At 40.2% G+C, this 13261-nt stretch overlaps 1 protein-coding gene across 1 annotated transcript in view; it reads right to left on the bottom strand.

Moving 5' to 3' along the window:
• The window catches only part of CHN2 (chimerin 2), a 158384-nt gene that overhangs the window by 61187 nt on the left and 83936 nt on the right, over window positions 1-13261 (bottom strand). The window contains exons 4-6 of the mRNA XM_021538178.3: window positions 8854-8885; window positions 5690-5803; window positions 3675-3960 (exon numbers count right to left, since the gene is read on the bottom strand). Coding sequence (XP_021393853.1) covers window positions 3675-3960; window positions 5690-5803; window positions 8854-8885 — 432 coding nt within the window. The remainder of the gene's footprint in view (window positions 1-3674; window positions 3961-5689; window positions 5804-8853; window positions 8886-13261) is intronic.

Genomic DNA, 13261 nt, shown 5'->3' on the forward strand with positions numbered 1-13261 from the left:
AGGCATCTGATCCGAGCACTGGCTCCTCCTGCCAGCCTGTGCGTTGGTGGCCCCCCTCTGCTGAGCCACCCCACCGAAGGGCAGCGGTGGCACTGCAGTGACACTGAATAACCCCCACTGTCACCCTGCGAGGTGACAGAATGAACAGACTCCCTGGACGGTGTTAACAAACCCACTGAGGAGATGAATGCCTTCAGCTGCACTTTCACACTCTGGAATTAGTTTCAGTATGAAACAGAATCTCACTTGTAAAGAGCCTAATTTCTTAGAAGAGTACTAGTGCTTCACCTTAGAGCACTGAATTCTCATCCTCCTCTTGAGAAATAATGTAAGTTTCTGTCCTGCATGTATGGCTTCCCCTCATCACTTCTGGATAATTCAAAACACTCTAGGCAGCATTTTCAAATAAAACAGCCCAATAATCTTATTTTTTAACATTTTGCCTATTCAGCTGGCCAGAGGAAAAAAACATGAATGATTTTTCGCACAATCAGCAAAGATTTTACTTTGCAGAAAAATGTCATACTGAATATTCCTTATCTTATTTCTAGGGTTCTGAAATTTACTGGAGTTACTGAAGTAGGTGATGGTTGTGATTTGTGGGCAAATCATGGCCTTTGTTTAAAATACTGTACCAGACATATCAGCCTCAAGCAAAATCTCTGATAGAACTCTGACTGAACTACTATTTTCCTAAAATATTCTTCTATTTTAGAAGACTTCTAAAGTTGATATAAAAACAAACAAGAAATTCCCTTTATCCTGCTTTGTCCCTATTTGGTAGTACTGAAAAATGCTTGATAATTCACCAGTTTACACAAAAGCCCAGTCCATACTTTAACTGAGGCTGCTGTGAGTAATAAAATGGATGATGACCACTTAGTCTCTGCTACCAAACATCTCATGACTTCCCCCAGGAGCATTTGAATCAAAAGCAGCCATGGTAGGCTTCATCATACAGACCTTTGTGAGCTTTCTTTTTAGTGGCTAATATTTTATTTGATGTAATCCTTTTTTATTCACACAGATTTGCATGAAATGATGGAAAACTACTGTTATTGGTAGAGAAGCCCACTGGGAGTCCTCATCATCAATATCAAAGCTTCAGCTGCTACACCAGGTAGCAGCCTGAGCAGATCCCCTTGCCTATTTAGCCCCACTCCTCTTATAGCTGTGATTGCTCCTACTCCTCCTGGCAAGAAAAATATGTTAGAAACAGCTGCTATTCCTCCTTCTGCTTTTCCCCTCTGTGGGAGGAAGGCAGAGGGGGTTGCCAACAGCGTGGTTGCTTAGCTGAAGCCAGCTATTTTTACATGACAGCACAGCCACAGAGCCCAGCCTTGCAGGCTGCTCCTGCCTGCACATACAGAAATCTAGATGAGCACAAGTCCTTGTAGGCCAAGAACCTGCTTTTCACACTAGAACCACCTTAGAGACAAATAATCCTCTAAACATTTACATTTCATCGGTAATACCAAAGAAGACCTAACATAATGACTGATTAGGCCCAGAGGTGTGATTTCTTTATTGCCAGTGCATTACACCAACTGCAAACATTTTCAAGCACCTGTACTTGGAACTAAGAATGCAGCACTTCTCTCACATTAAGCCAATATAATAGTTTTTTTAGCTGTTATCAGGGAAGAGTCTTGTGCTGCATTTCTACTCATATGAAATGGATTAGGTAGCAGATGTGGCAGAAAATTCACTTATTTTTTCTCCTGGCTGAGTCAGTTTTAATCTGGAGTTGTTTGCTAATGTCACCTATTGTGTAGCTGCACAAAACCATATATCAGTAAAAAGGTAGTGGTGAAGGAGAGAGGCCAGGGGTCCCTTCAGTGATAGTTTGCCTTCTGTTGGTCTAAAAGGGTTTTTGCAATGCCTATTTAAACCTGCCCAACCTAAAAGATGGCATCCAACTGCAAGCACAACAGAAAACATATTCTGTTATGGAATATTTGGTACTAGAGCAAATATTCTGAAGCCTTTGAAGCCTTTGAGAATACTTTGAGAATAAAAGAAATCTTGCTCCTCAACTGCAAAAACTGTAAGTAAAACAAAGCACAATTTTTAAACTGTATTTTTCCTTGTACAGATCAAAATTTTCTGATTTCCTAGAGAATGTAAATTGACATGATTTCTTCTATACACTACATGCATGCAGTAATATTTACAATCATCCCAGTAATGATCCAGCTCCAGAACACCCTCTGGACTGTTCCCTTACTTACACAGAAACACCTACACCGAAATCTGTCACAGTGCACTATGTCTACTTCTTATTGTGCCTCAAATAAAGTAAAAATTTCCTTATTTATGCCTGCTACAGCATTCAAAATCACACAGTATCCAATCACAGGAATCAACTGAACGAGCACTGGATGTCTCAATTACATCTACTCCTCTTGCATATTACAACACCATTCAATTGAACCAAAAACTACCATCACCAGTGGATTTATTTTGAAATAAAACATGAATGGAGGACTTGTTGTTGTGCTCTTCTCCAAAGGCCTTCCCTGCATCAGTATGCCTTCCCTAAAAAATGTCATTGTCAATGGAATTTATTTGTTATAGAGGATGAATAGGTTTTCATGTCAGGTCAGTTACTCAAGCAATTATTATTACTGATAAATCCAAACCAGTAAATAATCAGCCAATGCAGATATGTCAACCTAACAGATAATCCTGCTATAAATGCCCTAGAGACATGAGAATACATATAAAAAAGCTGATCTCTTTCATATTCGCCATGACTATATGACAGGAAATTCAATCTCTCCTTTCCAAATAAAAACTGGCTCTAGTTCTCAACTAGCTGGCCAGCACACTGAACACTAAAATCAACAGTCACTCTGCAGAAGTATGCTTAACAAATGTCAGTAAGTCAATTCAGCTCAAGGACCAGACTTAAAAACAAAGTTTTGTTTGACAGCTCTTGCTGCCATACCACCTGGGAGATGAAAATACCCACATGTCACTGCTTACAGGCTGTTGCTCATATGTAAAAAAATTTCTAATTTTACATCTTCAGATGGCTGCTAACTGCACAAAATTCTCAGTTTATCATCATGTAAGTCCTAGTCCATACAACGCTCTGGAATATGAGTGTGTAAGAGAAGGAGATCAAGCAAAGCCCACTCCAAATGAGAAGAGCAAGAAGAAATGGAGGCAAACAGACAACATCCCAATTTCAGATCCATGAGAAGGAAAGAAGACACACAATATCCCAATTTGAGACCCATCCACCAAAGGCTTGTCAGAGAAGAGGAGCTTTGAACCATGTATAGAAAGATAACAAACTTGAGCTGTGGTGAAGGGTCAGTGGGAACTGGATTCATAGCCCTACTGTGGAAAATGCTTGAGTATATACATGGACAAATATAACCTGTGACCAATTTAGATGCAGCTCCTAAGGTAAATCATATATACCCATATATTTACATAGAGAAAACATTTACATTTCATCCTTACTAGAAAGTTTTCATCATAAGCTCCAGTCAAATATTAGTTGGGAGCCAAGGTCTTATTAACAAGATGTAAACCTTGCAGAGGGATAGCAACACTTATTGAAGAACAGGAAAATAGAAACAGGTTTTCTGACAAAACTTTTTCTTCTCAGGTTTGATAGAAAGACTGGTATTAATTATGAAAATTTTAAACTGAATACTTACCTTTTCTACTGGAGTATTTTCTTCACTTGTTACACTTGCTTTTCTTGATTCATTTTTTGTTCTGCTAAGCCTCCGGGACACTTTTTCTCTAAGCAAAGTGGCATATCCAATGTGCTCATATATGGGGTTTGTTGTCATTTTGGAAATATACTCAGAAGCCTTTGTTTCTATGTACAGTGTTATCAAGCCATCTGTAACCAGATCATGGATTGATTCAAATCTCTTCTCCCCAACGAAGTGCTTCCCATCATAGAACAATCTGTAGTTTAAGGTCTGATTACCAAATCTGCAAGCACCACAAAAAAACAAACAAACAAACAAACAAAAAAAACCACCAACCAACCAAAAAAAAAAAAAACCAAAAAAACAGAGGGAGAGAAGAAAGAGAGAAAGAGAGAGAACTCAGACTGTGCTGAAGGCTCTTCCATCATGAAACATTTTTCAAGTGCAAAAATGGGTGCTTAACCACATATGGGCATATTTACAGTCAACAAAGAGATGGACATCTACCAAGTAATCAAAATCCTAAGGGTCTGAATCAGGGTCTGTCAGGAAACCAGGGAGACCAAGCTCATAATTCAGAGCCCAATTAAATATCCAAAGTTATGTGGGAAAACTCTAGCCCTCTTTACAGCAGGTATAATCTATTGGGATTTTTAAAGCATTTAAATAATCCAAATGCTGTAGTAGCACATTCAGTTTGTGACACTGAGGTTAGAATCCCATCACTGATTAAAGCATTCAAAGATATGCTATTTTGTTAAATGCATTGCATCAAAAGTGCATGTCTGAAAATTTTGTTGGGACTTCAAATCACATGGTTTAAGCCTTTTATTTTTCACCCACATTTTTCATATAAAATCCTAATTTATTATTAAATTCAGTTTTTGATTCTACAAACAATTATCCAGATGGATTTAGAAAACATGTTGTTTCATCAAAACAATAGGCATTTTGCCATAATTTTTATCCCTTTTCTTTTTATTCTTCATTTTGAAATCTCCTCCAAAACCCTAAAAACTGTGTTTGTTCTTTTTCAGCTGACACAAATTCGTTTTAATTTACACCACTTTTTAGTTGGCATGACTCACCAGCTTTTCCAGCTTTACCATCTGCACATCAATACAAATTCTAAGCATGATTTCAGCACTGTATCACAGCTACTTGGGCTAACTCCTCAAAGGATTTTTCTTCGTGTCTTACTAGCAGAAGGGTAAAAATTCAGACTTTTAGTTTGTTTATATCTCACAGGACTAATAATGCTATAAAAATTGCAAAATATTGCCAAGGAGTTTCTTTCATCAAAACCCAACTGAGTATCTTGTTCTCTTGCTTCTCTTGCTAATACACAGTGTCTTTAAGACCTGAATGGACAGGTTTTGAATGACACAGCTAAGCCAGGAAAGGCACCTGTGAGGGGCAGTAAGTTTGGAGCATGGGTTCCCACTGCATTTTTTGTTCACTTGAATAGCAGACTCTTAATTCTTTGAGCAGCGGCATCCCACGATTCACAATGTATTTCTACAAATCCTTGAGCTCCTGCTGGGGATGAAAACTGAAGTTTTCAGCTTTCTGGATGCCATGATTTTCCAGCTTTATTTGGGGTTATTATCACAGATAGTTGTTGATATTGGTACACAACACTGAGCTCTGAGGACAACCTGGCTGTGTCCTCTACTGGGATGTGTTCCTTTTCTGTATTCTCACATCTTTTATAGAGTCTTGAAGAAGATCCATCTTTACAAAACTTAACTTTAGGTAAAAAAAAAAAAAAAAAATCTGAAAATGAGCACTGCTTTTGAAAAAGGACTTCCTAGCCAGGTGCTGAAGGAGAGATGGAGTTGCTGCAGGACCGTGATGGTCCAAGTGCTGAGAAGAGGGTGCAAAAGCACTCTGGTGTCACACAGTGTATAGGTAATGGTGGAGACAGACTTCACTCAGAAGGGACCAACATAAGCCCCTCCATGAAGCACATTCACATTGGAACTATAAGCCTCTATTAAACCAGCATTTACCTGAGAGCAAGGGTGTAGCAGCCGGGTTGCCGCTGGCTTTCTCTAAGAATATACGCTCCTTCTACACCAGCAAGTATTTCATCGGCTTGCTCCCGAGAAATGATCCCGTGAAACCTAAGGGGAAATATTTCAGTGACTTACAGAATAATCCAACCAGAAAAATACCCTTCTCCACCCCAGAAGACATTTGAAAACTTCAGCACTCTCGAGCACTGTGGTCTAAGCCATCAGGGATCCAAGGAGCAGGATGGCCTGGACAAGTTCAGCATAGATACAAAAATTACATTGAAAATGCACTTTCAGTCAGGACAAGCTCAGCTGCACCCCAAGATTATTTTCTGTAAATGCCTGGTCTTTTCACAACTTTTCTCTTTTACCAGTCTATGCCCCTCCTCCTTGTTTCCTTTCTAGTGGTCTTACAACAGAATTGAAAACTAGGTGAAAAGGCATTTAAAAAAATGGAATTATTGCATTTTAATATGTAGTTATTTAAAGGTAGGTATTTATATACACAAATATTTAAGCATAATTACAATCATAGGTCTTATAATCAATTTGCTTCATTTTAATATTATATTGCTTCCTCAAATTTGTAAGGAAAACAGAGACAAAAATGGAAACAATTATTCAAAATTCTATTCTGCATATATTAAAGTAGAAGAAGGTACAGAGAAGTATTGAGAAAAACATTGTTTTCTTCATGTCAAGGAGCGCCTCATTCAGTGCTGGAAAAAAGCACTACTTCTCTGATTCTTTTGTCATTGCTATTTTAAGAAAGAAAGAGGGCCTAGGATGCACAATTAACCTTATGAAAACCAATATTTAGCAGTGATCTCTCCATAAGTACAAATTCAGTCTTGACAGCAGTTTGAGTCTTAACTCCTACGCACATTTTGCTAGCTGATAAGTCTCTGAGGGTCTCTTCAGAGGTTTTGAAAGTTCCTATTTTTGCTGCTGTCTAAAAAAAGGCACTAAAATGTACTGGCCTTCAGCATTTTATCTTTTCTGACAATACATATGAAGTGGCACATTCCTAACACTGCCTCTGGCTCAGTAGTGAAAGAGAAGAAAAACACATTGGATGTAAATGCAATTGTTTCATTCTCTCTAAGTTGTCTTTTCACAACTAATAAATGTTGAAAATAGTAGGTTTAGATGACCTTTCCAGTGTGACTTTATGTTAAAGATAATGTGAATTGATTAATCTTTTCTATCTGTACAGGTAGGGGACAAACATCCTCTAAATGACATAACTGAAACATGATTTTAACCAGTAAACTCAGGGCAATTCGTAATTTTAGTCAAAAATAATAAGCATGAGCTATTCCCCACAAGATACAGCAGATATTAGGTTAGACATCAGGACAAAATATCTATGATCAATTTAAGAAATCACTTGGATGTGATACTTGGGGTACCTGTGAAAATTCTTTAACCACGAGTGGTAAGCACTGGGTAATCTTGGCTTTCTTATGGATATTTTTAGTGCATTTTTATAAGAGCATGAAAAGAGCTTGTACGTGGTACAAGATCCGCTGAACTAATGCCTGCTTCTGACAGCAGCCAACAAGAAATGCTCACAGAAAGAGTGCAGGAAGCAGTGACATATTTCTTTCACTTCTCATCCCTGTCTATCCATCACTGCTTTAGACACAATCGTGTCTGATCACTTGTGACCTTACCCTTCACATATTTGAGAATCTCACTTGTAAACCCTTTTAGATCTCGGTGCTTTTGGCCTCTGCAGCTGCCTCTGACAATGAACTTGAAAAAGGTACTGTGCATGTCCCTTTCTTGGGCACCACTGAGGTGACCTGTTCTGCCATGGCAGGAGATGCATCCCTTTGCTCCCCCATTGCTGCCCCTCGCAGTACCTTCCTCTTCTCCCATAACCTTTGAGACAAGGATGGAGGAGTAAATGGCAGAGGGGGACCAGAAATATGTGCATTACTTAAAATGCAGCCACATCACAGATTTATACAGTAATGTTACAAAGGCTTTTTCAGTTTCTTTCCCTAGAAATTCCTGTTTCTCTTTCCAAGTACTTCTGAGTACTGAATCAGCTGCTTTTATAGGACTACCTCAGTACTTCTGAAATCTCCTTTCTGAATGATAGTAACTAAGGTGGTCTTGCCTGGACAGGTTCACCAAGATGACATCTTACAGTCTTTGTCAGCCCTGCTGCCCCACAAACCCAGGCACGTTCCTGGGTAAGAGACTGCAGGAATGGTTTTACAAGTCCTGCTGTAGGAAGTGTGATGTGTTACTCATCTAGCTGTTGTCTTCAGCTCAGTCGTACTTTAGTGGCTAGATCTGAATTCCTCATTGGCAAAGGTAATATTTTAAAAATGAAACGTTAGTATTTAGGGGCAAAGCTACTGGTTCTTGAGGTTTCTGGTGGTAGAAAAGGATCATTAAACATATATGGTGTGTCTGGGATGGAATGAAAAATAGAACATGGGATCTAAGTAATTCTGCCAGTGATAAGGGCTGGGGTCTCAGCATATGACTCCAGTAAAGGCCAAATGCCAAGGCTGGGTGGCTGCTGCAGTGGCTGTGCCTTTCACCTTCACCTGCCCAGATCTCCATGCTAATGCACAACACAGCCCCTGCCTAGTTATTTATTTGCAAAAAGACTGGTGAGCCCAAAGAAATCAGGTTTGGTATTTTTCTTCAAAGAAAAATATGCCTCTTTTTTGGGTATTTGTAACTTTAGCAGGGAGAACAGCACACAAGCAGCACTGAACACATACTTTCACAACTCAATAGGGTAGTGAAAGCATAGGATACACAAAAAGGCAGTGAGAGAGATAAGCTGCTTCTCCCATTCCCAGGCCAGAGCAGAACCACCAGCAGGTTTAAACAACAGCTAAAATAAAAGGAAGGAATACTCCAGACAACATTTTTTGCTTAAGACTTTCCTGAGAGAAGTAAAATAAACATGAAGGCTCACACAACAGCATAATCCAAGGATTGTGACCAGCAGCAATGGACTGTAACACAGCTATTTAATTGTATTTGGTTCCCAATTAAAGCAAAAGGTAAAATAAAATATTAGACCTCCATTGTACCTTTTTTTTTTTTTTTTTTTTTTTAGTTCTAGAGTAACAACTTAACAACTTTTGGATATACCCAAGAGACACTTAAAAGAGAAAACCACTTACTCTCTTCCATAATACTTTGGTCTGTTCTCCACCTAAGTTTTGAAAGAAAGAAAAAAAAGTATTAAAAATATAATTCTACATAAACTACATGAAAATAAATTACTCTTGATTAATAAGGAGGATTACTGCACCCATCAAAGCTACAATATTGTGTAGACTCAAAACTGTGAAGAAGAACAGAAAAATGAAAACAGAAGAGGTGGTTTTATTGATATATTTCTGGGAGGGAAAACATTTATCAGTGGTCAAAAAATAGAATTACACATAATTGTATGAAATCTGACCAAACAGACAAAGAATATTTTACTGCAGTTTTGTCAATCTAGTCTTTATAATGTATTTTTGTTATATACCCTTTGTATGCATTTGTATGGCCTTTATTTATATTACATAGGCATAAGGTATATATAATACATATAATATAGACATTTATATACATTTTTTGCTTTTATATGGCAACTGACCCAAACCAAAGTGTTTCATATCCTCGGAAAAGAACAAAGATTTTATATATTTAGACCTAGTCTTAAATTCCGTGAAGTCTTAAGCTTTTGTGGGCCTGACCGGGAAGACTGTTGATCGTTTCAGAGATGTTTGAAGCAAATCTCAGGGACGCCAGGCTGTCACCCGCGGGGTCTGGGCACGCGCGGCACGGCGGCTGCCGGTGCCGCTCCCGGCTCCCGGTGCCGCTCCCGGCTCCCGGTGCCGCTCCCGGTGCCGCTCCCGGCTCCCGGTGCCGCTCCCGGCTCCCGGTGCTGCTCCCGGTGCCGCTCCCGGTGCCGCTCCCGGCTCCCGGTGCCGCTCCCGGTGCCGCTCCCGGCTCCCGGTGCTGCTCCCGGTGCCGCTCCCGGTGCCGCTCCCGGCTCCCGGTGCCGCTCCCGGTGCCGCTCCCGGCTCCCGGTGCCGCTCCCGGTGCCGCGCGTCCCTGCCCGGCGGCTCCCGCGGCGGGGCCGGCAGGGGGCGCTGCACGCCCAGCCTTGGCTCGGGGCCGCTCCGGGGGCGCCCCAATTAACGCGGCCCGGCCGGGGATCATTAGCGACCAGGGCATCACCAACGGGATCGGTAAGGGCTAGGCATCACCAACGGGATCATATTAACAGCCAGGCATCACCAACGGGATCGGTGACGCCAGGCATCACTAACGGGATCATATTAACAGCCAGGCATCACCAACGGGATCGGTGACGCCAGGCATCACTAACGGGATCGGTGACGCCAAGCATCACTAACGGGATCATATTAACAGCCAGGCACCACCAACGGGATCGGTGACGCCAGGCATCACCAATGGGATCGGTAATGCCAGGCATCACGAACGGGATTGGTAAAGGCTAGCCATCACCAACGGGATCGGTGACGCCAGGCATCACCAACGGGATCGGTAAGGGCCAGGCATCACCAACGGGATTGTTAATCACGAACGCATCCGCGCCCAGGTGTCTGCAGGAGGAGCCGCTCCCTCGCCAGCTGCAGATCAGACCAACAGCGTCATCTCACCGGGCTGCAGCTTCAGGCTGTGCCTTCATCAGTAAGAGAGACAGAACTTCCTCTAAGATACACATAAAGTCTCCAAATTATGGAATAATATTATCTGAGCTCTGCCTATCTCCATGAAGATGTCTATATCGGTGGAATTACTGCTTCATACATGCTAGCACATGTATGACAAATTGCGGTTTCAAGACTGCTTCATTCTTTAGCATAAAACCCATTTTGTGATTTTCCCTCCATTTCTCTGACTGGAAACAAGTGCTCTTGTTCTTGTTTTCATGAATTCTTATTATTTCGCTCATAAAAACTTTAAATTGGCAAAGGTTTTCTTTTTACTTTTTTTTTCTCTTCTGAATAGCAAATGCCTAACTGTCACATTTTTGATTCTACACGCCAAGCACTGAAGAGAAGCAGCTGACTTTCTACCCTGCAGTCACTAGGGCTACAACACAGCACAAGATGAACAAAAGTCTGTACAAGATAATGAGAATCTTCAATGGAAGCCCTATGGGAGTTCAATCAAGTCCTTACTGTGCTTCTTTCCCAGCTCGGCATTTCTCTTCTAGCACGGCACTAACAATAGCAGTATCATACCCTTGGAACTCCTGCCCAGGAATAATACCTTGATACAAACATTTCTGAGCTCGGAGGGGTAGGAATAAGAGAGAAAAAATACACAGACCTGAAGAGAGAACAAAATCAAAGGAATTGCCAAGTGCAGGTGCTGTGTTTCTATGTGCATATATGGGAACTTGAGAAGAAATTGCATTAATTCAATTTAACTTTCTATTTTTAAGTAAAAAAATAATCAACAAAAGACATATTGCCTCTGAAAGGAGGTTGTTCATACATCCATCTTCAACCCTTCCTGCCATCCTTATAGACCTTAATAACCCTTGAAAGCATAGCTTTAGCTGGAAACTCAATTAAAAGTTGGGTACCAGAAGCTGGGGTGCATAAGACCACCACAGGCAATGTTCTCTTTCATGGAAACGAAAGCTACTCAGTACACTGAAAACTGCCAAATAAAACACTTAGACAAAAGAAGTAAAGCATGACTTTCATTTAGTAGTCAGAATCTGCTTCTATTTAAAAACACTGATTTACATTGATTGCATTAATATACAGAATAAACCCCAACACTTTCAATCTACCTTAGAAAATGAAAGAGGTACTCGGACACACCTTCAAAATTAGCTTATGGGTTCCCCCATATATGTATATATATGTAACTATATATATATATATATATATATAATATATATAAGCAATCTGGAAATAACTTCTTGAACAAAGAGAGGTACATTTTTTCATCCTTCTCACACTATTTATGCAAAAATACAAAATTTTCTGTGAAATTTTTATCATTTGACTAGCAACTGACTGAACCACTGGATAATGTGATTTCTACTTTCCCTGTTGTTCATGAGCTAAAAGATTTGCTCTACTGAGAATCCACACAAAGTCTCTCTACTTCCCTCTTCTTCCTCCTATTCCATAGAACAGAAACCTTCACTCCAACATCTTTTGGCATTCACATGTCTAAAATCACCACAACTTCAGTATTTGGCTTTAGACAGGAAAAACACTGTAATACTTCCTGAAATGAAGCTCCTGATCTGTCAGACCATCCTGGTGTCTCAGAATCTAAAAATCCCCTCTTGTGCTTACTGCAACCTTTGCCCTGAAATAATAATTTCTGCCCTAACCAAATTTATGGCTAGGAACAAACACAAGGAAACAAAGTTAAAGCAAGATAAAAGATCAAAAATAACATCAGGGTCTCTACATCAAAACCAGAATGTTGGACTGAACTTGGAAATAAACCAAAAGCCTGCACAATTGATGAAGCAGAGGCTTAAAAATATCAAAGGAGCCAGTAGGTCTGTTTTGTGCCGACTGCAGACTCTGTAAAAACTTCAAGGGAAATTCTATATATTCCAGAAGGCAAAGGTGACTGAAATTCAGTTGGGATTAGCTTTTCCTTTCCTGTTATAAATGGGCTTGCACACACAAAGTCAAGCAGATCCACCTGAAAGAACTCTCAGCAGCAGAAAGAGAAGAAAATCCACAGGTAGGGAAGTGACTATTTCCTGGTGGTAGGAGCCCAGAACAATCAGCCCTGTTCTGAGAACAGACAACTTATGGGTTTTTTTGCATAGATAATGGTCATGAAGAACACTTACGTCACTTTCAGTATAGCCCTCACAATTTCCTTGCTGAAAAAAGGTGAAAAAAGAACCACCTTTCCTAGGCAACCAGTTGGCTCTGATGCTTAACTCCCTAGACAAGGAACAAGGAGAGAGATCAGAGGGTTCGAATCATTATGGATCCTTATGCTAACAGACAAAAACAAGGTACAAAAATGAGGAAAATTACATAAGGCAAATTACAGCTCTTCACAAGTGAAAACATATTTTGCCTTGAAGAGCATCACAGCTTGCTTTTACTTTCCCCATACAGAAGATAAATTACATGGTTTCTCCCTCTCCGCTAAAAGTATGTGGCAGCTTTCAATTCAAATGTGAGATGATAATTTTTTGGCTTAAAACAAGGCATTATTGCCAATTTCAAACCAAAAATGTTCTTCCAGAGCAGGCATTTCTGGCTGTTGTTCCAGAAACCATGGGGAATATGCTGAAAATCACTAATGAAATTCATAGTTGTATAAATTGTGAAACACCAGTGAATGCCTAAATTGTTTAAAACTCATGTCACATTGATCAGGAAATAAGATGTATGGTAAAACAACCTAAATCACTACTAATCCAGTAATCTTACAAAGCCAGCAACATTCAATGACATCTAATCTTGATGCATGCTCAAAGAGAAATGAAACTCTGCACAGCTCTCCTGGCACTCTACAAAGGCCTTTGGAAGCTCATGTTTGAGATATTCTGCATACTGCAGCCTTGAC

The sequence above is a fragment of the Lonchura striata genome, chromosome 1, assembly GCF_046129695.1.
Source record: "Lonchura striata isolate bLonStr1 chromosome 1, bLonStr1.mat, whole genome shotgun sequence".
NCBI classification, from domain to species: Eukaryota; Metazoa; Chordata; class Aves; order Passeriformes; family Estrildidae; genus Lonchura; species Lonchura striata.